At 37.2% G+C, this 27,763-nt stretch overlaps 1 protein-coding gene across 2 annotated transcripts in view; it reads right to left on the bottom strand.

Annotated features, from left to right (window-relative positions):
• The window catches only part of AP3B1 (adaptor related protein complex 3 subunit beta 1), a 303,905-nt gene that overhangs the window by 267,137 nt on the left and 9,005 nt on the right, over positions 1–27,763 (bottom strand). For both annotated transcript variants that reach the window (XM_025387269.1, XM_025387270.1), the window contains exon 2: positions 5,579–5,654. In XM_025387269.1, the coding sequence (XP_025243054.1) occupies positions 5,579–5,654 (76 nt within the window). The remainder of the gene's footprint in view (positions 1–5,578; positions 5,655–27,763) is intronic.

Genomic DNA, 27,763 nt, shown 5'->3' on the forward strand with positions numbered 1-27,763 from the left:
TGTGTTCCATTGGACTATACATTGTCTGTCTTTATTCCAGTACCACAATGTCTTCATTACTATGCTTTGCTATAGGTTTTGAAATCAGGAAGTATGAGACATTCAATTTTGTTTTGTTTTGCTTTGTTTTTCTTTTTTTGAGACAGGGTTTTGAGATGGGGTCTCGCTCTGTTGCCCAGGCTGGAGTGCAGTGGCATGAACACAGCTCACTCCAAGCAATACCACAACCTCAGCCTCCCAAGCAGCTGGGACCACAGGCACAGGCGGTAATTTTTTCTTATTATTAGTTTTGCAGAGACAAGGTCTTGCCATGTTGTCTACGCTGGTCTAAAACTCCTGGGCTCAAATGATCCTCCTGCCTTGGCTTCCCAAAGTGCTGGGATTACATACATGAGCCACTGTACCCAGTCAATTTTGCTCCTTTTCAAGGTTGTTTTGGCTATTTGGGGACTCACGGGATTCTACGTAAATTTTAGGATGAAGTTTTTTCTATTTTTGCCAAACATATCATTGGAATTTTGATAGGAATTGCATTGAATATACAGATCATTTTGTCATCTTAACAATACTAGTCTTCCAACCCAGAAACATAGATGTCTTTCCATTTATTTCGTCTTCTTTAATTTTTCTCAGTAATGTTTCAGTGTACAAGCCTTTCATCTCCTTGGTTAAGCTTATTCCTGAATATTTTATTCCTTTTGAGGCTAATATAAATGAATATTTGTTTAATTTTCTTTTCAAATTCTTCATTGTTAATGTATAGAAATGCAAGTGATTTTGGTGCGTTGCTTTTCTATCCTGCAACTTGGGTAAATTTGCGTATTGGTTGTAACCGTTTTTTGTGGAATCTTTAGGGTTTTCTACATATAAGATGATGCAAATAAAAATAATTTTACTTCTTCCTTTTCCATTTGGATGCCTTTTATTTCTTTTTCTTGCCTGATTGTTCTGGCTAAAATTTCCAATACTGTGTTGCATAGAAGTGGTAAAAGCAAGCATCCTTGTTTCTCATCTTGGAGTAAAAGATTTCAGTCTTTCACTACTGAGTATGATGCTAGTTTTGGGTTTTCCACACCTGCTCTTTAACAGATAGGCTACGGTAGTTTCCTCCTATTCCTAGTTTGTTGAGTACTTTTGTCATCAAGGTGTATTAAATTTTGTCACATATTTCTCTGCATAAATTGAGATGATTGTGAAGGATTTTCCCCTTTCCTTCTGTTAATGTGGTATGTTACACTGATTGAATTTTGTGTTATTTTTAAATTACAGTCATGTGCCACATGTTTTGGTCAAGGAGGGGCCACATATACAATCTTATTATAAGATTATAATACTGTATCTTTACTGTAACTTTCTACGTTTAGATATACAAATACTTACCATTTTGTTACAATTGCCTACAGTATTCAGTACAGTAACATGCTGTACAGATTTACAGCCTAGGAAGAATAGACTATGTCATATAGCCTAAGTGTGTAGTAAGCTTGTGTAAGTATACTAGGTTTGTGTAAGTACACTCTATGATGTTCACACAACAAACCGCCTAAGGATGCATTTCTCAGAAAGCGTCCCTGTCATGCATGACTCTAAGTGATGCATGACTGTATTGAATAATAATCTAGATCCAAAAATTCACATAATTTTTAAATCTAGTTTTTTGAAAAGGATGAAATTATGTTTAATTTTTAATTTCCACTGGTCATTCTTTAAAGCAATAAAGATGAGATAAAATTCAGATGCTAGCTAATTCACAGGTAACAAAAATGGACAGAAAAGGTTTCAAAGGATTTCAGACCCAACTGTAACTCTTAAGAATCAACAGCCAAGAATAAATAGAGATACAGAAAGTTAACTGACCCTTATTTTGTATCCCAGAGACTACATTGGAGCAAAACTGATAGAAAAACCACTAAAGTTCTATAGGTGTCACATCACCAGTAAAACCTCAGGCCCAGTAACCAGGAACTCATCCTGATGCACACCAACACTGCAGAAAAATCTTGGTCTTTTAAACAATTTCCAACCCAATAATTTTTAAAAAGATGCAAGCAACAGCCCCAAGTTGAATCCTTTAAAGCATACATAGAACCAAAGCATTGTTATTGAAGGAAGAAAGGGAAAGAAGGGATAAAGAGTCAGTCTGGAAAGATTTATACCAAACTATTTATTACAGTCATTAACTCAAAACAATGTACCACCATACCCAGCTAATTTTCTTATTTTGACAAAAATTTTAAACATCATAGATCAACTGTAACTTTTCCAATTGGCTTATTAAGATTTCTTTCCAGTGGGGCACGGTGGCTCACGCCTGTAATCCCAGCACTTTGGGAGGCCAAGGTGGGAGGATCATGATGTCAGGAGATCGAGACCATCCTGGCTAACATGGTGAAACCCCTTCTCTACTAAAAAATACAAAAAATTAGCCGGGCGTGGTGGCGGACATCTGTAGTATCAGCTACTCGGGAGGCTGAGGCAGGAGAATGGCGTGAACCTGGGAGGCAGAGGTTGCAGGAGGTTGCAGTGAGCCGAGATCGTGCCACTGCACTCCAGCCAGGGTGATAGAATGACACTGTGTCTCAAACAAAAAAAAAAAAAAAAAAAAAAGAAGATTTCTTTCCATGGTTTCAGCTTGCATTCCTGCAGGGCAGAGACCTGCACTACCAAGAAAAGCAGGGACTGCCCTTATTTATTTCTTTAAACTATGGCTCTTACATCCCATTAAGGTAATTTATTTCACTAAATCCCTGGATACTATTTAAAATTTCTGTCAAAACATTAACTCTTTTACTGTCAGTTATAAATTTATAGGAAAGTGAAAACACAAAAATCAATATTTAGTATACTATAACTTAAAACATTAGAAAAATTGAAAATTAACTTGGCCAGGCACACTGGCTCACATCTGTAATTCCAGCACTTTGAAAGGTTGAGGTGGGAAGATCACATAAAACTAAGAGTTCTACACCAGCCTGGACAATATAGCAAGACTCTGTCTCTACAAAAAATAAAAATAAAAAAATTAGCTGGGCATAGTGGTACACATCTGTAGTCCCTGCTACTCAGAAGGCTGAGGTGGGAGGAACGCTTGAGCTCAGGAGTTCAAGGCTACAGTGAGTTATGACTGTACCACTGTACTCCAGCCTGGACAACAGAAAAAGACCCTATCTCTTAAAAAAAAAAAAAAAAAGCAAAGAAAATTAACTTATCAAGAGTAGTTTGAACAGAGTTTGTTCTCTTATCAGCGTTTAACTCATGATACTGAGGAAGTATCTTTTGTATTCCTCAGTAAATTATCAAGCTCCTTTCTAAGTCTGGATCAGCTTCCAACATTTTATCCTTTGCATTTTCAATGTTCTCAACTATCTCCTAGAGTTCCTTTAATGAATGTGAGGTCTTCTGCCGGCAGAACTTCCTCTGAGACAGCTTCATTTTCTTCAACAAAATCACTTTCATCATTTATGCTGGTTGAAAATCTCACCTTTACCAAGCTCCTCCAGCTATAAATTCAGAGTCTCTTAAAAACTTGTAATGTCAATAGTTCCACAGCCAGCTATTTCTGTATAACTTCATTTATATTCTACCTGATTTTCATTGCATGTTATCACTTTTCATTTCTTTGCTGTACTTTCAGTTTGTTGGGCAAATGCCTCTTTCAATTATTCATTTCTGTAAAATGTCACATGTGTTTCTTGCTGGGAGACAAAGAGGCAACACAACTACATGCTTTGTTGTCTGTGCATAAACTGAGTAACAGATGCACAGTGACCAATCGCTGACAGATTTTGAAAGAAGTGACATGATTGGTCATGGATCATGATACGTGTTTGTAATTTATATAGTTATTTGTAGAATGAAGAGCTAGCAGTCAAGTTTGTACATTATCCAAGTACACAATTAATATACCATGGTAAATGAAATTTGAACCATATTGTTAGGGGATTGGTGTTACTTAACTAAACTGTAGTAATTGAAATTCATGTGTACAAAAGCCATGCAAAGCAAGAACTGCCTGCCCATAAATCCTCTTATGTATAAAGCATAACATTAACAAATCAAAAATTTACAATGGAATCCTCAAAATTGCCCCTACACTGCCAAATAGCATAAACATGAAAACACGGATCAAGTCACTTATAGATGTCCTACAGATACAATTAGTTCTTGACTTTAATATATTTCATTATCATACCACCTCACTTTTTAACAGAGCATGCTAATACCTGTTAACCATCTTTCTTAAACGTAATTTGGACTTTAATATATCAAGAAAGGAAGAGAGATCTGAAGCTCTCATATGATGGCACTGCCTGCTGGAAAACAGTATTGTTTTAGTTGTGTCATCGCCTTATTACAGTAGTTTATTTATGCAATTATGCAAATGTATTCAATTTTGACCTAATTATATAAAATTAAGTGGAAAATAAGATCAGCAATGGTGATGAGAAATAGTATTAATAAGAAAAATCGGGCCGGGCGCGGTGGCTCAAGCCTGTAATCCCAGCACTTTGGGAGGCTGAGGCGGGCGGATCACGAGGTCAGGAGATCAAGACCATCCTGGCTAACACGGTGAAACCCCGTCTCTACTAAAAAATACAAAAAACTAGCCGGGCGAGGTGGCGGGCACCTGTAGTCCCAGCTACTCGGGAGGCTGAGGCAGGAGAATGGCGTAAACCCGGGAGGCGGAGCTTGCAGTGAGCTGAGATCCGGCCACTGCACTCCAGCCCGGGCGACAGAGCGACACTCCGTCTCAAAAAAAACAAAACAAAACAAAAAGAAAAATCGGTTTTATGAATTTGATTCCACTGAAACAAAAGCAAAACTCCTTAGCATCAGATAGTCACTAGAATTAAGGAAGTTTCTCTGTGAATGTGGAAAAACAAATGAGATCTAGAGAGTGCAACACAAATTGCAAACCTATTTTACTAAAGATGGTATATACAACTAAAACCCTGGAAAAATAAAAAATTAAAATTAAAAAATTAAAAATAATTAAGGAACTATATTATATCCTTAGTTCTCTGGCAATAGAATCCTCATAACTTATTAATCAATTGTTTATGTTTTGCTTTACAGCTGAACACTGGTGAATGCTCTTATATTTAATAATATTTATTAGAAGTTCTAGGCTTCTAAACTGAATAAAGTTTTTCTATTGGTAGTAAGAGAATTTGAAAAACAGATGAAAGTATGCTCACAACATTTAGGCTGTGAAAGGACAAAAAATCATTCTTTAGTATCCCTCTTTGTAGGAGGTCAAAATAGGCTTGTATATCATCTTATTTTGTCTTCAAAATGACTAATACTTCATTCTCATAGTAGAAATACCTTGAAATTAGATACAGGGAAATTAAAACAAAGAAAAGATAAAATTAAAACCTAAGTTTCTTGATTTTTGATACTTCAATAATGTACCTTTTTGTTTAACATTTTTAGACAGGAAATTCTAAGTTAATATTAACAGCAAATAGAATATTAGACTTGGTATTTAACATATTATTTAATATATATATTTAATATAGTATAACCACTGCTTGTCCATTTTTCCAAAATTGAAGTAAACAAGTATTTTACCTACCCCAACAATCCGCTTCATAGCATCCAATTTAGCAGAATCTTTGTTGCTCTCTAACATTTGCTTTAGATCTTCATTCCTATTACAAAAGAGAAGGAAAAAAATCCATACTTTGATTTTTATAATAGGTAGCTTAAAATACATCATTTTCATAAGAATTAGAAATAATATAATGGGCAATGTTAAGTAACTGCAGCAAGAAGGTCGCCATCTGCAGGCCAGGGAGAGAGGCCTCATCAGAAACCAAACCCGCCAACACCTTAATCTTGTACTCCCAGGCACTAATTGTGAGAAAATTAATTTCTGCTGATTAAGCCACCCAGTCTGTGGCATTTTGTTATGGCAACCCTAGCAAACTAATACAAGCGTTAAATGTTACAAACTGTCATTGCAAGAAAAAAAAAAAAGTAAAAGCTAAGCACATTTTTTTCAAAAGGAATAAAGGCAATGAAATTTATTATGAAAAAAAAATGAGCCTTACTTTCCAAACAGCTGATAAAATTAAATGCAATGGTGACCACTAGTGAAGACAAAATGCAATTAAATAATTAAAACACCTACTTCTTCCTAATTAAAAATACAGCTTGAAAATATTTAAACAGTAGAGGCAGTTATAAAAACTGTCTCGGAGAACATACGACTATTAAACATACTATAAATGTTCACCTTAAGGAATTTAGGATCCCAGCATAAAACTTTTCAGGCTCTTTCACATTTCACAGGTAACAGAAAAGGGAGATAAATTAACCATATATGTGACTGTATTTTGTTCTTTTGCTTTTTGCTGTATTTTCCTATTTACTTAATGACTATGTATACTTTTATAATGAAAATCCTAAACCCTAAAAGAAACCTTTAAAAAAATCTTACTGAAGTTAGGTAAGAAAAAAAAAAGAATTAGGAACTAAATAGAAAGGAAATGTGGTCACACACATACATGACAAAAAACGAAGAAAATAATTTTCTCCTGCTTGTTCCCCTTTTCTGTTCCCCAAAAGTGTCCCATTATTCTCCTCTACCAGTTTTATCTGGAGAGAGAAGTGACCAATGAAGAGGAATGAAGTGTCAATTTTTAGAACAGCCCAACCTCTAATTCCAGGCATAGTCTTACTCGTAAACTAATGGAAACTTGGTTTGCTCATCTAAAGCCCAAATTCCCAGAGTGCCCAGAACAAGCACCTGCTCTCTGGAACTAAAAACAAGAAAACAGAATCTCAATATTAAAGCTAAAGGTTTTGCTCTTCATGTTTAACAGAAAAGCTAGTCTTCAACAACAAATACTGCATTAACACAGGCAGAGAAACTAATAACTCTGAGGTTCAGAGAAGAGACAAGAAAAATCCTAGGCACTGTTTCAACCTGATGTAATGTTGAACTTCTCACATATGTCGTAAGGATCTATTTAAAATTCTGATATAAATTACATGTTTCTTCCTAAATTCCTCTTTGCCTGTCACCAGAACAGTAAAGATTTAGAAAAGTTAATACCGTAACACCTACTTTACCTTCAAAATATATTAACTTTTATTAAGTTCTTTTAGGTCTACCTTCTTCATTACGTAGATTCAAATATGACCGGTTAACATGTATTACTGCATAAATCTCAGATACCAATTGTTTTGCTAAATATCAATATTTGAGTCAAAATAATGCTGAATTAGCAATATTTTCCTCAACTCTTTGCTGCAAACCAATAGTTGTTTCAAATATATACATTTTTAATTTACCTGTGTCTTCACTTACCTAGTTACCTGTGGCTTTCTAGCTTTGAGTATTAGGATACCAACTTTATTTTTACATAAGTGACATCTTGTGGTGTTAAATGGTATAACTTTTCCTTTCATGTTCAAAAGAGGCCAGTTTTAAGTTTCAAAGGACAGAGAATATATAACTGAAGGGTTAAGGCAAATCTTACTATTACCAGGAAAGTCATTCTTATTTTAGCCCCAGAATGAACTAGTAACTATAACTGAAAAATAAAGTTTACCGGTTATATATAAGAACTAGGGAAGTGTTAGGGTTTTTATGTAGTGTAAATTACCTCTCTTTTTAATAAATCTATAATCCATAACTCATTAAAACCTTCGACTCTTTCTAAAGACAACATAAATTAAGGGGAAAATTAAGACTATGTAGTACTGTACACTATATCAGTGCTACTCAAAGTATCATCTGAGAAAGTCTGGTCCAAGAATCATTACCAATTCACAAATTTGTGTTACTAAACCATGAGGAGATAGGTACCAAAATTCAGAATAAGCACATTGAGAAACGTGATGGAACAATTTGACAATGTAATTTTATGTTTATTGAATCTAATTTAAAAAGTGGGGGGCTTGTATTTTATTTTGTGTGCCTTTTTCATTTTATTTTTCTTTAATTTTATTATGTTTTTGTTTGTCGCCCAGGCTGGAGTGCAGTAGTGTGATGTTGGCTCACGCAACCTCTGCCTCCTGGATTCAAGTGATTCTCCTACCTCAGCCTCCTGAGTAGCTGGGATAACAGGTGTGCATCACCACAGCCGGCTAATTGTGTATTTTAAGTAGAGATGGGGTTTCATCATGTTGGCCAGGATTATCTCGAACTCCTGACCTCAGATCATCTGCCAACCTCAGCCTCCCAAAGTGCTATGATTACAGGCATGAGCCACCATGCCTGGTCCATTTTATTTTTCTAGTAATTTATTTTTTATTGTATTTTGTAGAAGTATCCATCTATATTGGACTGGAAATTTTAAAAAGAAAAAAGAAAGAACCTTTACCATTTGAGAGCCCCACACTACAAAGTTACCTTCTTTTTCCTCAAAATTATGGTACACAAAATTTGTGTACCATAGAAAGCAACACCTAAAACTTACATCCAGGAATGATGGACTGGAAAACTGATAAGGAATAGCAATTTCCAATCAGAGATACATACCCAAAAAAGGATGTATAAAAGGTTGGACCTTTATGGAGTCCTGCCAAAAATTTCCAAAACACAGGTACCTCTTTAAGCATAGAGAACCACTCCAATAAAAGATGCTACTATCCAAGTGGTGCACTGCAAATATGAATGGATGTGCAGGAAAAAACGCTGGAAACAGAGTCAGAACTTACCGTTTCCCAGTGCTATGTAGCCAAAGGGAGTGGCCCTCATAATGTTTTTGTGCAAAACATTAAGGCTTAGGAACATTTCCAGTTCACTTAGGATCTAAGCTGGAGAGTGCTCAGAACTTTGGCTCTTTCTGTTGACATCTGACACACATGACCACTACTCTTCCATCTTGAAATTCCCTCCTCCTTTAGATTCTGTAGCTCTATTCTCATCTGGTTCTCCATTCGCATTTGTGACACAGCAATGAACAAAAATGACAGAAAAACCCTTGCCCCCACAGGGATTTCATTCTATTAAGTAAAAGAAACAGCAAACATAATAAGTAAGAAATTTTAAAATCACGAGGTAATACAGCAGGAAAACTTTTGGCACAAAGCATCCACTTAATAAATGCAACAGTGAATAGAAACAAAAAACTCCATTGCTAGTGTCTTTACCTCCTCACTCATCTATTAACTTTCTAGGCTGGGCACAGTAGCTCACGCCTGTAATCCCAGCACTTTGAGGGGCTGAGGTGGGAGGATCACCTGAGGTTGGGAGTTTGAGACCAGCCTGACCAACATGGAGAAACCCCATCTCTACTAAAAATACAAAATTAGCCAGACATGGTGGCACATGCCTGTAATCCCAGCTATTTGGGAAGCTGAGGCAGGAGAACTGCTTGAACCCGGGAGGCGGAGGTTGCAGTGAGCTGAGATGGTGCCATTGCACTCCAGCCTGGGCAACAAGACTGAAACTGCATCTCAAAAAACGAAAAACAAACTTTCTAAAAGTCAGAATCATAAATTATCCAAATAAATATGAATATTCCTCCTACACTGTTCACAAGATTAAAAAGAAAAAAGCCTACAGACACTTCCTCAACTCTTGGTAATCTCATTTACCCTTAATTTAAAATGTCTGTCATACAGGGTAACAAATAACCTCTTAATTTAAAAATCCAAGATAAAATCTCATGAATAGTTTCAGATTATTCCTCTGTACTTGTGAGGACTAAACTGACCGTTTTTCTCTCTTGCCCAGATTCCTAAGAGGCATGAGGAGTCATGCCCTACAAACCATAAATTCTCATCAGATGGGTTTTAATTTAACTCCATATAATGTGGTTTACTTTCCAACCTGACTCTAGCATAACGTCACATGACATATAAAGAAGGCAATCAAAATATTTTACTCCAAAATATGCTTCTTTGCCATATTTTTGAACCAGCCCTGCAAAGCAGCCTTTTGTGGAAAAAAAAAATCTGCATCTGTAAAGAATCTCTGTTAACACAGTTTCCCCTTCCAGGCTCTAACAATTCTAAAGAGATTAACTGAGAGTCCAGCACCTTTTAAAGATCTGAATAAGAAACACTTGCCATCTACTGTCTCTAAGGGCAGCCACCTAAGAGACTTCATAAGAACCTTGGTCTCTACAGTCCTTTATCCTAACCCAGCCACACCTTTCTCTTGATCCCAGGTTTTTCGATAACAGCTTAACTCTTTCAACTAATTGCCATTCAGACAATCTTTAAATCCACCTATAACCTGTAAGCCCCCTGCTTCAAGCTGTCACCCCTTTCCCAACTGAGTCAATGTATACCTCACATGTACTAACTGATGTCATATGTCTCCTTAAAACATATAAAATCAAGCTGTAACCCAACCACCTTGGGCACATGTTCTCAGGATCTCTTGAGGTCATGGTTACTCATATTTAGCTCAGAATAAACCTCTTCAATTATTTTACAAAGTTTGGCTCTTTCTGTTGACATCTGATACATATGACCACTACTCTTCCATCTTGAAATTCCCTCCTCCTTTAGTTTCTGAAGCTCTATTCTCATCTGGTTCTCCATTCGCATTTGCGACACAGCAATGAACAAAAATGATAGGAAAAACCCTTGCCCTCATAGGGATTTCATTCTATTAAGTAAAAGAAACAAGAAACATAATACATAAGACATTTTTAAATCATGGGGTGACATAGGGGAAAAAAAAACAGAGGAAGAGGATACAGAAAGGAAAGAAGGAGGCAATTTTAATAGCATGGTTTGAGTAAAGTGACATCTGAACAAAGATTTTCAAATAGGAGAGTTAGTTATGCAGATATCATGGGGAGAAAAGTGGGGCAGGGAGGATAAGCACTCAGGTGAAAGAATACAAGCAGGTCAAATAACTCTAAAGGTTTTTGGTGTTAACTCTGAATAAATAAAGAACTGCAGGTTTTGAACAGAGGAGAGTCATGATCTATTATTTGACAGGATAATTCTGGCTGCTACATTCAGAATATATTGTAGGAACTTCCATATCTGTCCATGACACTGTAGCTTATAAAAAACTAAACCTGACACAGAAAATAACTATAAAAGCTGAAATACATACATATATACACACATATATGTGTGTATATGTGTGCATATACGTATACACACACACAAGTACTCTTAAGGGGCCATGATCCTTGAAAGAAGAGAAGCACAAAAAGTGAGCTCCTAGGTCAGGACAAGGGGCTCACACCTATTAATATAATCCCAGCAGTTTGGGAGGCCAAGGCTAGTGGATAGCTTGAGCTCAGGAGTTTGAGACCAGCCTGGGCAACATGGTGAAATCCCATCTCTACTAAAAATACAAAAAGGAGCCAGGTGTGGTGGCATGCGCCTATAATCCCAGCTGCTCAGAAGACACAGTGGGAGAATCTTGAGCACAAGAGGGTGAGGCTGCAATGAACCGTGATGATGCCACTGCTCTGCGGCCTGGGTGACAGAGTAAGACCCTGTCTCTCTCAAGGGAATAAAATTTTTAAAACAGAGCTCCTCATTCACACCAGCTTTTTCCCCCAGTACATTTCCCAAATTGCCATGTGGGAGAATAGAACTCAAGGAGAAGTCACAGTCTTAATAACTTGAGAAGACAAATGTTGAAGTCCAGGGCTGCCAGAGTGACTGATACTTGAAGGACAAAATTACAGAGGAGGGAACCAGAGATAAGGTACACAAAAATCTGTGTGCAAAATGCTGGCTACAATTCTTAAGGCAAGATTCCAGGAAACACAGCAAAAAACAGCAGCTGGGAGGTGAAATACCTAAGCAGAGATTTCAGCAACCACACATTATTGGGAAGAGAAGCTAGAAATCAAGTCTGTCCTCAGAAGACAGGATTTGGTGAGTGCCCTGGACTTTCCATTAAGATTACTGAAGGGCCACACAGAGTGCTAAGGAAGATGCCCGAGGAGCGTAAGAAGTTCCATAAACAAGACCTTAACAAGTCTAAAACTGAGCTTTGACAAGATCAGAATGATCTGCTTACATTCTATTTGCTCGGCTGGAAAAAAAAACAAAAACAAAAACCCAGCCTTGTATGGAAGAAGCTATCACCCAAAGCTTCAACAATCATTTTTATCCTAAATACTTAGCATCTGATCAAAACTTACGAGACATACTAAAAACAGGAAGAAATTACCCCCACCCAAAAAAGAAAAAAAAAAAAAACAAAACAGGAGCCGATCCATGAGTGACTCAGATACCAGTTATCACACAGGGATTTTAAAATAATTACAACTAATAGGGTCAGGAAAATGTAGAAAAGACGGACAAAACAGATGAAACAATACAGAAATCAACAAGAAGTAGAATCCATACAAAACAATCAAATGGACATTCAGAACTGGAAAATACAGTATCTGAAATTAAGAACTCATTAGATAGGTATAATGGCAAACTGGAAATAGGAGAAAAAAAGGATTATTGAACTTCAAGGCAGGTCAAGAGAAAATATACAAATTGAAGCACAGAGAAATAAAAGAATGGAAAAAATAGAACAGAGCATCAGAGGCATATGAGATAAAGTTAAAATTTCTAACATACCTCTAATTAGAGTCCCAAAGAGAAAAGAGAGAGTATGAAACAAAAGCAGTATTTCAAGAGATAATGGTTAAGAATTGTTCTGAACCTATGAAAGACATAAACCCACATATTTAAAAATCTTAGAAAAAAAGGACAAACATAAAACTACACCAGGTACAGCATAGTCAAACTGCTGAAAACAAGAAACAATGAGAAAAATCTTAAAAGCATCCAGAGGCTGAGCAAGGTGGATCATGCCTATAAATGAGCACTTTGTGAGGCCAAGGCAAGAGGATTGCTTAAGGCCAGGAGTTCAAGACCAGCCTGCGCACAACATAGTGAGACCCAGTCTCTATAAAAAATATATTTTTTAAAAAATTAGCTGGGCATGATGGTGTGCACCTATAGTCCTAGCTACTCAGAAGGCTGAGGCAGGAGGATTGTTTGAGCCCAGGAGTTCAAGGCTGCAGTGAGCTATGATTACACCACTGCACTCAGCCTGGGTGAGACCCTATCTCTTTTTTCTTTTCTTTTTTTTTTTTTAAGCATCCAGAAAATTACCTTGAGACAGGAGTCAACAAACATAAAGGGCCAGACAGTAAATATTTTAAGTTTTACCAGTCATATACCATCTCTGATGTAACTACTCAATTCTGCTATTGTACAATGAAAGCATCTATAGATAATATATAAACAAATGGACATGGTTGTGTTCTCATAAAACTTTATGTACATAAACAGATAGGTGGTTTGTTGGCCCCTACCTTAAAAGGAATAACATTTCAACAGACATTATAAAGGCCAAAAGATATCAGAATGACATATTTAAAGGGCTGGAAGAGAAAAGAATGCCCACATAGAATTCTATACCCAGGATATTAAAAATATCCTTTATTTCACTAAAGGTGAAATGAAGTGGTTTTCAAACAAATAAAAGCTGAAGATCTGCTGCCTGGATATAGGGTATCATTTCAAAAAGAAAATAATTTTACATTTATATGCAATTTATATGGATTCTAAATTTGCAGTTTCCATATATAAAGCAAATGCTGACAGACTAATGGAAGAAAAACACACATTCATAATCATGATTGGCAATTTTTTTTTTTTTTTTTTTGAGACAGAGTCTTGCTCTGTCACCAGGCTGGAGTGCAGTGGTGCAATCTCAGCTCACTGCAACCTCTGCCTCCCGAGTTCAAGCAATTCCCCTGCCTCAGCCTCCCAAGTACCTGGGATTACAGGCACGCGCCACCACGCCCAGCTAATTTTTTGTATTTCAGTAGAGACAGGTTTCACCATGTTGGCCAAGATGGTCTCAATCTCCTGACCTCGTGATCCACCCGCCTCGGCCTCCCAAAGTGATGGGATAACAGGCCTGAGCCACCATGCCTGGCCATGGTTGGCACTTTTAACACACCTCTCAGTAATTAGCCGAACAAGCAGACGAAAAATTCAATAAAGGTGTACAAAATTTGAACAACACAATTAAACAACTTAAACTTACAAGCATAGAACAGTATATCCAACAACTGCAGAATAAACATTCTTTTCAATTGTACATAGGACATTTACCAAAACAGACTATATGCTGGATAAGGTTTCAGGAAATTTGAAAGGTATAAGAATCAGAGTATGCGGAATCTAAATAGAAACCAATAATTAAAAAAATAAAAACTAAAAAGAGCTCACATATTGGTTTTTTTTTTTTTTTTTTTTTGAGACAGGGTCTCACTCTACTGCCCAGGCTGGAGTGGAGTGGTATGATCACAGCTCACTGCAGCTTCAAACTCCTAAGCTCACGAGATCCTCCCACCTCAGCCTCCCAAGTAGCTGGGACTACAGGGATGTGCTACCTTGCCTCCCAAGTAGCTGGGACTACAGGGATGTGCTACCTTATTTTTTGTAGAGATAGGGTCTCCCTATGTTGTCCAGGCTGATCTTGAACTTCTGAACTCAAGCAATCCTCCCACCTCAGCCTCCCAAAATGCTGGGATTGCAAGTGTGTGAGTCATCATGCCAGCCTGCAGCATACTTTGTGAATTGACAAAGTCCAAAATTTCATAACTTGTGGGATGCAGCTAAAGCAATATTTAGAAGCAAATTTAGGCAGGGGGAGGTGACTCATGCCTGTAATCCCAGTATTTTGGGAGACCAAGGTAGGAGGATTGCTTCAGCTCAGCAGTTCAAGACCAGCCTAGGCAACATAACAAGACACTACTTCCACCAAAAAATCCAAAAATTAGTTGGGCTTGGTGGCACACACCTATGGTCCTAGTTACTCAAGAGGCTGAGGTGGGAGGATTGCTTGAGTCCAGGAGTTCAAGACCAGCCTGGGCAACACAGCAAGACCCTTTAACACAAAAAAATCAAAAAATTAGTCAGGCATGGTGGCATGTGCCTTTAATGCCAGCTACTCAGGAGGCTGAGGTAGGAGGCCCACTTGAGTCTGGGAAGCTGAGGCAGCAGTGAGCCAAGATCGTACCATTTCACTTCAACACGAGTGACAGAGCAAAACCCTGTCCCTGAGAAAAAAAAAAAAGAAGCAAATTTATATTTCTAATTGCAATAGAAAATCAGAAAGATTAAAAATCAATGATCTAAGTTTCTATCTCAGAAAGGTAGGAAAAAAAACAGTGAATTGAACTCAAAGTACAAGTAACAAAATAATAAAGATACAAGAAGAATTTAATAAGAAACTAACATGTTTTGCATTTATAGTATATTATTAACTTATTTAGCTACCTGGTATTATTTTCTGAAGCTTATATCTTATTTTAACATCACAAAGCCTCTATGAAACAAAACTACAATAGAGAAAAATCGACAAAACTAAAAGCTGATGTCTATTTCAAATAGGTTGTCATGAAGACTTAATAAAATCATAAAGCACTTATCACTGGGCCTAGCACATTTATTTATCCAACACCCATTATATGCCAGAAGCTGCTCTAAGTATTGGAGTCCCTGATATTGTAGGACTTCAATTTTAACAAACAAAGAATTAGTGGAAGGGAGTTTAAGGGGAATGACAGGAAAAAAGGAGAAAGGAGGGAAGGAAAGAGGGAGAGAGGGAGGCAGAGAAGGAAGAAAACGGAGGAAGAAAAACATAAAGAAAGATCAGGTAAGTAGTACACAATTAAAATAAGGAATGCAATAAAGTAAGACTGGGTGATCACAAAAGACCTCCATGGATAAGTGATCTGAGGTCTCAAAGTACAAGGAGACAACCAAAGAAATTATACAACATAACAGGGCAAGAACAAACGTGGCTATAAAGAACCCAAAAGAAGATCTATGAAGGGCCTCTAAACGTAGGCTGAAGCAGTTACATTCCTTACCAATCCATAACAGATACATAATAAACATTAGTTGAAAAAACAAATGAAAGCAGGCTATATACTAAACTTGTTTCTTAGAAAGATACAGAAAAACTCTTTCACTGTAAAGTCTCAAAAGGATCCATGATCCCAATAAAAGTTAAAAGCCAAGCATATATCTTCCATGTCTTCATATCATTCACATGCGGATTAAAAGCCATGATGTCATACATACATCACAGGACATCTTCATATTTGCCATGACCTTTATCAATGCCCTCAGCTACTTGGTCTCTTGGTAGGCAGCAGGAAGTATGTTTTACCTTTGCTCAGGAGATTAGGAATGTCTTCTAGAATGTGACTCTTCAGTAATATATTTGTCAATGTTTCCTTTTATTGCTTCTGAGACTCCCCTAATCTTAATCTTCTATACGAAGTGGCGTTTTTGGTTTACAGCGCTTTTAAACAGTGAAAAGGAACTTTCTGCCTGTTACAAATTTTATGCCTCAACATATATAAACTCAACTATGTCAGTGGCTCTATGAGATTTCCTGTAAAACTTTTTTCCTACAAATAGATAAATTCACACAGGTATGCAAAAACTTATGTTGAAATATTGTTTATGTGTGATGAAAAGTGAAATCAATCAAATGCCCCTCCAAAAGGGGACTAATTAATTATGAGGAACTATGTATTACACAGAGGTTTAAAACAGGGGTCCCCAACCCCCAGGCCACAGACCATTACCCATCTGAGGCCTGTTAGAAACCAGGATGTCACATAGCAGGCAAGTGGCAGATGAGGAGTATTACTGCCTGAGCTCCGCCTCCGGTCAGATTAGCAATGGCATTAGATTCTCACAGGAGTGCAAACCCTCTTGTAAACTGTGCATGCGAGGGATTCTAGGTTGCAAGCTCCTTATGAGAATCTAATGCCTGATCTAAGATGGAACAGTCTCATCCCCAAACCAACCCCCACTCCTTTCCATGGAAAAACTGTTTTCCACGAAACAGGTCCCTGGGGACTGCTGGTTTGGGGATTGCTTGTTTAAAAGATTAAAATAGTATTATATGTTGATATGAAAGATCTTTAAAATATACCAGGTGAAAAGCAAGATACATAGAGAATAGTATACATAGGATCATTTAATTTTTTAAAAAATTTTCTGAAAGGACACATAAGAACTTGTTCTTTGTAGTTACATATGAATGGGAGGTATGGGATATGGGATTGGAAGTTATATCCTTTCCACATCATTGACTAATTTACCACTAACATGTCTTGCGTTTAACATATTATTAACTTACTGAGCTACATGGTAGTGGTATTATTTTCTGAAGCTTATAACACTGTCTTATTTTAGTATCACAAAGTCTCCATGAAGTGTGTGTAGCTATTATTGTTCCCACTTAATAGATAAGTAAACCAAGGCTCAGAATATATAAAGGTAACATAAGTACAAGATTACACAACATGTGAGAAATTCTAAAATCACATGCCTTTTATGTATATCATCATAAAACCAGGGAATGGCAAAGCAAGGAATTAAATTTCAATCTTGTTTTAAAATTCAATATTCTTCCCATTCACCATACTGCACTGTCAATTTCTGCTATAAAGCTAACTATATTAAGAATATATTTCAATGGCTGGTCACTGTGGCTCATGCCTGCAATCCCAAGACTTTGGGATGCAGAGGCAGGAGGATCGCTTAAGCCCAGGAGTTCAAGAACAGCCTGGGCAACATAGGGAGACCTCATCTCTACAAAAGAAAAACATATATTTTTAAATATATATTATATAAAATTTATATATATTACATATATTTAAGTCCTATATACATGTATATATAGGTATATATATGACTTATATATATATATAGGACTTAAATATATATATATATTAGCCAGGCATGGTGGTATACACCTGTGGGCCCAGCTACTCAGGAGGCTGAAGTGGGAGGATCAGCCTAGGAGGTTGAGGCTGCAGTGAGCCAAGATCGTGCCACTGCACTCCAGCCTGGGTGACAGGGTGAGACTCTGTCTCAGAAAAAAAAAAAAAAAAGAATATATTTCAAGAATTATAAAGTAACACTTATAAAAGGTATAAAATCCATAACCTGGAGTGTCATCCCCCTTCCTACTTAACCTATAATCACAACAATAATTTTTCTTTTAAACTCAAAATTTTTATGAAAAGAAAACTGATCACTAGAACCATAGTAAACACTGATCCTAATTATTCTCAATGGTAGTCTAAAACATCTGTGATACACTTCTGTATAAGTCAAAATAAATTTTATTTTCACTGACATTACTTTGACTGTATTTGGTTAACATTATCTCATGTAGATTCATCAGCTCAAAATTAATTAGTATTACAGAATAGTGTATTCCGTCCAAACAATTCATCTTTGTTGGCTCACATGGCTCACTGCTATTGGCATGCCACGGTAATAATAGGCATGGTGCCACAGTAACAGATGGGCATACACACAAACATGCCAAAGAATCCGTTTGTGCATCAAGTTTGAATATTAGTATTAGATTTTCCTCCAAGAAATTCATAAACTATTGTAGAGGAAATATAACTTTTCTACAACTGTGTTAATAAGATATGCCAACTCAAAGCTAGATTAATTTTTAAATTCTTTAAAAAACAACAACAACAACAACTTTCCAGGGCCACAGAAGGCAAGTTTTCCATCTGATGAGTTTGGATCAGCATTCTGTATAGGGAATTCAGGAAACCAATATGCAATCTCTACCTTAGATAAGCTTTGTCCCTGAAGCACTTGGAAATCTCAGTAAAAAAAATTAGTTTTTAAAAAGTCACAGGGCAGTATTACAGATGAAACAGTTCTAGATATCTGTAGCACAACAATGTGAATATACTTAACACTACTGAAACTGTACACTCAAAAATAGTTAAGATAGTAAATTTAATGTTATGTGTTTTTTACCACAATGTTTTTTAAGTCACATGGTCCCACCAAGTTTCCTGATGAAGGCTACGTAGAACCAGAAACAGAAAAAAAAGTCCTACAAATTCGTACTTGACAGGAATAGAATCTAAAAGTGCAAATCACTTAAGTTTCATGTGATTATTTTAAAGTGTGCTATCACTGAAAAACAATTATCGGCCAGGCACACTGGCTCGTGCCTGTAATCCTAGCATTTTGGGAGGCGAAGGCAGGTGGATCACCAGAGGTCGGGAGCTCAAGACCAGCCTGACCAACATGGCAAAACCCTATCTCTACTAAAAATACAAAATTAGCCGGACATGGTGGTACATGCCTGTAATCCCAGCTACTCGGGAAGCTGAGGCAAGAGAATTGCTTGAACCCAGGAGGTGGAGGTTGCAGTGGACCAAGATCGTGCCACTGCACTCCAGCCTGGGCAACAAGACCAAAACTCCCTCTCAAAAAAAAAAAAAAAATCATTTATTGTTAATTATCCCATTATAATTTATTTTTAAAACACTAACTTATTTCCATGTGTTGTTTTACATTTTTGAAACATAAACATATCCTATTGACCAAACTATACTGAAACTTACATAGTTTTGCTACATGAATGAAAAACAGTTTTACAATATTAAGAATGCTAAGAAAAAAATCATTTGCAGTCACTATCATCCAAAATTATTTAAGTAATATACAAAATATCAAAATAGATGGGACTCTGTGTGTATGTGTGTGTATATGTGCTTACACACACAAAAAAAAACCCTGCCTTTCAGGCACTTAACCACATATTCTCTTTAAAAATAAAAAATAAAAAAAAGCTACTGACCTTGAGCAAACCAATCTGTTTTTCTTAAGGTTGATATTGTCAAATAAGCAGAAGCTATTCATAAGAACTACATGTTTCTAACTTTATTTAATTTCTTATAATTAACGTTATAGAAATGTTAACATTAGCATTTCTATAATATGTAATGTTAAATATGAGTTGCCTATTTTGATACTATTAAAGTATTTGTAAAATTCATATTGTCCCTAAAGGTGGTAAGCTCAAATATTCAGAAGGGTGTTCTAGACTTCTGGATTTTAGGGACCAGGTAAAATCTCAACAAATATTCTAGCTAATAACACAGGGTTGCCCACTTTTACTTTGCCAGATAAAAGTACAGGTATGCACAACATAACAACACTTCAGTCAATGACAGACCACATATAGGATGGTGGTTCCATACAGTTATAATACCCCATTCTCACTGTTCTCTTCCTATGCATAAATATGTTTAGATACAGGAATACCACCGTGTTATAATTACAATACTTATCATCATGTTACAATTATGGTATGGAGTACAGTAAACACCCTTACGGGTTTATAGCCTAGGAGCAATAGCCTATACCATGTAGCCTCAGTGTTTAGTAGGCTATATTATCCAGGTTTGTGTAAGTACATTCTACCATGCTTACACAAGGAAGAAATCTGCTAACGACACATTTCTCGGAATGTATCTGCATCACTCCATGATGCACGAGTGTATAACAAAAACTACCCTCTATTATCACCATTATTTCATAACAGAACATAGGAAGGATGTTTGCATTCCTCTGATTATTAGCACAGTAGCCAACTGTATTCCTTTTATAGTAAAAACTGCTCACATTATTTTGGGTTAATGTACTTCAGATACTATGTTTTCATTTTTTTTTATTCCTAAGTATTTTCAATATTGACCTTTTCAATAACCACACACATCTCAAGAATAGAGCTTTGACAGAATTTGATTCAATATAATGAAAAGTGCAATTATTTAATTGTAGGCAACTATATATTGCTCTCATCTCAATACATTCTCAAATATGTCTACAGCTCTGCCCCTCTTAATTACAGTTCAACATCACCAATGAAAATGTGCTTCCCACTTTCCAAAAGTCCTTTCAGCCACTCATTTCAGTCAGAATGTTCTTCCCCTCAGGCTTGAAATCTTGAAGTACTGATTGTTCCCCCTCTCCTCACCCAAATCTAGTGGGTAACTCAGTCCTACATATAAATCCCTCTTTCATAATTTACTTTTCTTCCTCTTCACACCCACCTAAACAGAGTCCAAACCATCACTACATTGCTCATAGACTTTTCTCTTCCTCTTTTTTTTTTTTTTCCTTTCTTTTTGAGATGGAGTCTTGCTCCATCACCCAGGCTAGAGTGCACTGGTGCAGTCTTGGCTCACTGCAACCTCCGCCTCCCAGGTTCAAGCAATTCTCCTGCCTCAGCCTCTTGAGTAGCTGGGACTACAAGCATGTAATGCCCGGCTAATTTCCGTATTTTTAGTAGAGATGGGGTTTCACCATGTTGGCCAGGCTGGTCTCAAACTCCTGACCTCAGGTGACCTGCCCATCTTGGCCTCCCAAAGTGTTGGGATTACAGGCTTGAGCCGCCGCACCTGGCCCCTCATAGACTTTTCTAAAAAGACTTTTCCTCTATCTCCAATTTCCTCTATTTCCTCTATGGTTCCTCTATCTCCAACTTCTTTCCTACAATCTATTCTCTATACAATGTCATGTTAATCTTCCCAAAACACCACTGCAATACTCATTTGTAATAATCAACTCTTGTTCTTAGAAGTTTAAGTCCAATTTTCTTCACACACTAATGACTACCTCTCAAATCTCATTGCTCCTCCTCTTTCTGCAAACTGGTTCACTCACTGTTTCAGAATATTTTACGTTTATTCTTGGTTGTTCCCTGGGAAGAATACTCTGCATCCTTTTTTAATCCTTGTGTCAAGGCCTAAATTCAAGTCTACCTTTTCCAGCAGCTTAAGCCTTCAATGATTATTCCCTCCTTCAAAATCCTATAGCACTCCTTATTCCATTTGACACAATGCAAGTATTAACACATTTTTTATGTTAATGTTCTGATGCCTCAACTAAAGAAAAAGTTTATGAAAGTGCTCCGCAAACTGAGACATGGACACCTGACCCATAGAAAACTGTTTTCAAAGAACAAATACAGAAGTCCAGGAGGTCCAAAGTCAGGGAAGCATGAGGGAAGAGCCCCCATAAGCCCAGAAAACATGGGAAATAGTTCTCTGTTTGGGAAACTAAGCAACTCTCAGGCAATCGCACATCCTGGATTACGCTGAGGACTCAAAAAGTGGGGAAATACTAAAAGTAGGTAGGCATGGTATCCTATAAAAATTGAAAGTGTGATCCATACAGAGTGAACCTAAGAATATTTGGATGGGAGAGTAATCGGATACAAAGTTAGATGGCGTGAAGAGGCCACCCATATAAGAAGACATTTACAGCTAATGTGATTCTGATAAATCCAAATCCAGAAATGGTTTCTGGTTAAATAAGTGGGACCCATATCCATAACACTAGTTCGTGAACAGAAGAGTTTTAAATGCATTTAGTGCAAATAATTGAGCCAATAGTGGCTTGGGTTAAGTGGGCCCTGGAGAGCTATAGAGAATGGGATTAACGAAGGGAGAAAAGAAGCTCCTAAGTCTAGGAAAAACGTGGTTTTGAACAGACAGAATTTAGCCTTGATTCTACCATCAATGTTCAGTAGGCAGGACAGAAAACAGGATTAGAACGTTAAGGAAGACCAGTGGGGACTTATAAGTTCTTGAGGCATATGGAGAGAATGCCAGAAAATCATAGAAAATAAAAGCACTATATAAATATAAGGTATTATTGGGCCAGGCGCAGTGGCTCACGCCTGTAATCCCAGCACTTTGGGAGGTTGAGGTGGATGGATCACAAGGTCAGGAGATCAAGACCATCCTGGCTAACACAATGAAACCCTGTCTCTACTAAAAATATAAAAAATTAGCCAGGCAGGGTGGTGGGCACCTGTACTCCCAGCTACTTGGGAGGCTGAGGCAGGAGAATGGTGTGAACCCGGGAGGCAGAGCTTGCAGTGAGCCGAGATCGCACCACTGCACTCCAGCCTGGGCGACAGAGCAAGACTCTGTCTCAAAAAATAAAAAGTAAACAAATATATATATATGGTATTATTGTTATTATTATAATTACAATGCCGGTTTGTATCCCCCACACCAAGAACAAAGGCTACACTGAGTAGCCACTTAATATGTTTGACAATTATGGAGATGGTGGTATGGAAGTGGCAGCGATAAATGACAAAATTAACTGTTCTTGTCTCCAACAATTACCTAGGTATATTTATTTATGTCCTGTCCTGTTCCCCACCTTTAAGGGGGTTTGGGGCAGTCAACTATTTATAACATAGAGTGAGACTGCAAAATTTTAAAGGGGAAAAGGAAAAAAATTAAAAAGAAGCAAAGATAAGGTAAATACCCAAATACATGCAGCAAAGTTCTATATACTTGCTAGTTGCAGGTCATAAAGTTTCCTCTAAGTTTTCTAGCAGCTACAGTGTAAAGGAATAGGAGAGAGGAGAAAACAGGGATTTATTTAATGGGTACAGAGTTTCAGTGGTGCAGTATAAAAAGAGTTCTGGAGAGGGATGGTGGTAATAATTGCCTAACAATATGAATATATTTAATGCCACTGAACTGCGCACTTAACAATGGTTAGGTTGCTTGATATCTTGTCAAATAGGAGAAAAAATGGTTAGGATGACAAAGTTATTCAGATGTATTTTACCATAATTAAAAATAAAATAAAGAAACTACTCTAAAAGGAAAAAAAAGCTCCTTAGGCTCCATGTCTCCCTGTAATAATCATCCTTTCTCCACCTGAAAGCCAAAGTTTTTCAGAGAAGTGATCTTCTTTCACTCACTTCTCACCCATCCACCAATCCACTGCCATCTGACTTCCACACTCAACATCCCTTGACACTGCTGTCACCACCACCAAGGTCACCAACAACTGCCTTATCACCAAACTGCCGTACCATTTTACTTGATTCCACACCAGTAGCTGGCACGGCTGACAACTTAGCCCCTCCTCTTTTTATTTCTGTTAAAGCAAAACATACATAAGCCTGTCTTCTTTTAGGAAAAACAAGAAATAGGCTGCTTCTTCAAGAACAGCTTCAAAGCCATAGGATACAAAAGAAGACTGAAAATTAAAAAAAAAAAAAAAGTTTAAAACAAATACACTTTTTCCTCCCTTGTACTATAATCATTGTTCCCAAATCCTTGATAATCACACAGAAGAATTACTTAGTGCTTATTAATTTCATGTATTTTTATGTGGTGCACATTAAAGGCACTTTGTATTAGGCTGGTGCAAAAGTAATAGAGGTTTTTGCCATTAAAAGTAAATATATTTAGTTGTTTCAAACACTTGTGAAATACAATTCAGAAAAACTGAAGTTTGATGAAAATTTAAAAATTAAAAACAAAGCAATGGTTAATGTGAAAATTAACAATAATTCTAAAATTATAATAGCTTAAAAAAAGTACATTGTATTAAAAATAAAACAGGCCAGGCATGGTAGCTCTGCCTGTACTCCTAGCACTTTGGGAGGCCGAGGCAGGAGGATGGCTTGAGCCCAGGAGTTCAAGACCAGCGTGAGCAACACAGTAAGACTCTGTCTCTACTAAAAAAAAAAAAAAAAAAAAAAAAGATAGGCATGGTGATACATGTCTGCAGTCCCAGCTGTTCAGAAGGCTGAGGCAGGAGGATCACTTGTGCCCAGGAGTAAGATATGCTAGGGTCACTGCACTCCAGCTTGGGGCACAGAAAGAGATTGCGTCTCTTAAAATCAAAAAACAAAAATGGAAAAAAAAACTTTAAATGACTTTAATGGTGTTACAATGGTAATCATAATTACCATGTTTATTATGTACCAGGCACTATTTATATATGTTAAATCTTTTAATCCTCACAACTACTCAATGAGTGTAGGTACATTATCATCCTCATCCCCATTTTACAGATAAGAAAACCAAGGGCAGAGAGTTGTAAAATAATCTGTCCAAGTACCACTTACTAACTCTGTGCCACATTTTCACACCCATGAGTAGTTCCAGAGTGAGTGTGTCTAACCATCACACCACACTCTCTCAACAAACCACACAATAAACCATTTATCTGCCATCTTCCTCCTAAAGAAGTAGGAAGTAAGTTTCGCCCTTTCCTTACACCTTAAACACAATTTAAAAACTTAAACAATCAACTTTCATGGTTTCCCCAAACTAAATTCTCCCTTCTTAGTTTTCTAAGTAAGTTCCAATTCTCCTACTCTCTTCAATGTAGACTTTACTAAGATTCCTCGCTGGCCTTCTCCTCACATGCCACACACACACTTTCCACTCAACAGCTCCAACTACAATGTCCTCAACTAATGACTCCCAAATCTACGTCACCAGCCCAGGTATCTGTCCTGAATACCTTATCTATGTATCTAACCGCTCAATGAATGCCTAACTATCAATTCAAATTCAGCAGATCCAAAATAAACCTCAACAGGTTCCCTCCTCATTCCAAACTTACTCTATCCATCCGTGTTTCCAGTATCACAGAATTCTAGCATCATTCACATACTTGTCCAGTCCAAAAACACTGGTGCAGCCAATGTGATCTTTTTTAAAAAATAAATCGTTTTATGTTGCTCCTATACTTTAGCACTCCTAAGTGTACAAACCTTCATGATAAAATCCAAATTTCTGAGCATGGTATGCAAAACTCTTCATAATACAGACTCTGATTACCTCCTAACCATCTTTCATCAGTCAGTCCCTCATTTCCTCCCAACTATGTGCTCTCGCCATACTGAATTGTTTCCTGTTCCCTAAGTAAGCCATAAATCCTTGCCTCTAAACCAGCAGTATCCAATAGAATGTTCTGTGATAACAGAAATAATCACTTATCTGCATTAACCAATATAGTAACTGCTAGCTACATCACATACATGAAATGTGGCTAGAGTGGCTGAGAAACTGAATTTTTTAATTAAATTAAATTTAAATAGCTACTTTTGGCTAGTGGCTACCATATTGAACATTACAGCTCTAAACCTAGGTATATGCTATTCTTTCTGCCTGGTATACACAGGTATGTGTGGAAAGTCCTCATCAGTGCTACTATCTAACATCATTAGTATTCATTCTTTTGCAAGGTTATTCTATTTATGTAGTTAATAATTAATACGGTCCATTCTATATAAGATACTATTTAAATCCTTTAGAGGAGCTAGCTACATAACCTCATTTGTATACCTTAGTTGTTTACTTTCCTAATAGCTAATAGATAGTAGTTTAACTACAATTTGTCCTAAAAGGACTATCATTTTAAGAAATGACCAGGCTCCATGCATTGGTAAATGAAACAAGTAAATTATAATGTCATATTATAAAAGCATATAGCTTTACTCTAAAAACATATGATATACACACACATACATATAAATATATATGTAAAAGAAAAAAGGCTAAAAGATTATACTATATTAACCAATTTCTTCTGGATGTTGAAATCAGGGTTGTTATTTTTCAGCTAACATGTATCTGCTAAGTTTTGTAGAAGGAAAAGGGGATATCAGCAATTCTCCAGCAATTTTCCTTCTCTCTACTGCATCATCTATTTTTCCTTCTCTACATCAGTTGGTTCCATCAGCAAACAAGATAATACAGTTTATCCTACCTTAAAGAAAAATTCCTTGACATAACATTCCTCTCCAAGTGCTGCTCCATTTCTCTGCTCCTCTATACTGAAAAGCAAACTAACGGCCAGGTGCGGCGGCTCACGCCTGTAATCCCAACACTTTGGGAGGCCGCGGCGGGAGGTTCACGAGGTCAGGAAATCGAGACCATCCTGGCTAACACGGTGAAAGCCCATCTCTAATAAAAATACAAAAAAAGTTAGCCAGGCGTGATGGCGGGCGCCTGTAGTCCCAGCTACTCAGGAGGCTGAGGCAGGAGATTGGTGTGAATCCGGGAGGCGGAGCTTGCAGTAAGCAGAGATCGCACCACTGCACTTCAGCCTGGGCGACAGAGCAAGACTCCGTCTCAAAAAAATAATAATAATAATAACCATACCAATTACAATTCTTCTTCTCCCTTCTCTCTTAAGCCCACTCATGAGGTTTTCAGCCCCACCAGTGCACCTAAACTGCTTGTCAAGGTCACCAAAGTTCTGCCCAGTGACAAATCCAGAACTCCCTTCTCAGTAATCATCTTACTTGGCCTGTGTGCATTATTTGACACAATTACTCCAGGAATGTCCCAGGACTGACTGACTCTGACCTCCTTCTACACTCACTTCCTCGGTGTCTCATCCAATCCCATGATACCTGATGACAACCAAATTTATACTTCTAGCCTGACTCCTCCTCTAAGCTCCAGATTCTGATTTCCAACTGCCTATTTAGTATCTCCACATGGATGCGTAATCGCATCTCAAACTTAACATGCACAAGCTCTTGGTCCCCTTCCCCCTTTAAAAAAAAAAAAAAAAAAAAAACAACTTCTCTTTGCACAATATTCTTCATTTTAGCTGACAGCTATTCCAAACTATCAGCAAATCTCATTGGCTCTACCTTTCAAATATATCCATAACTTACCCACTTCTCTCCACTACCACCAATCTGATCACCTTCTCTTGCCTGAATTACTGTAACAGTCTCCTTGCTGGTCTCCTCGCCTCAAATCTGCAGTCTACTCCTAGTTCAAGAGGCAAAATGTCCCTTTAAAGGGTAAACAATCATTTCACCCCTCTGCTCAAAATTCTCCAAATGGCATCCCTTCTCACTCAGAGTAAAATCAAAGACCATACAATGATTTTTCAAGGCCCTACACAATCAGGTCTCCATCTTCCACTCTGCCCCTTATCTCTCTGCCCTCATATTTTACTAATTAATTTCCCCCACATCCTTCTTGACCACATTCTCAACCTAGGCTTTAAAAAACTTGCAGAAACCCCATTCCAAGAATAAAGTTGGGTGATGCCTAGCTCTGCCAACCTATGATTTTGGAAACACCCTACTATGGTTTCAATGTGTCCCCACCAAAATTCAGATGTTCAAACTTAATGGCCAATGTGATGGCATTAAGAG

This window comes from Theropithecus gelada, chromosome 6 (assembly GCF_003255815.1).
Source record: "Theropithecus gelada isolate Dixy chromosome 6, Tgel_1.0, whole genome shotgun sequence".
NCBI classification, from domain to species: Eukaryota; Metazoa; Chordata; class Mammalia; order Primates; family Cercopithecidae; genus Theropithecus; species Theropithecus gelada.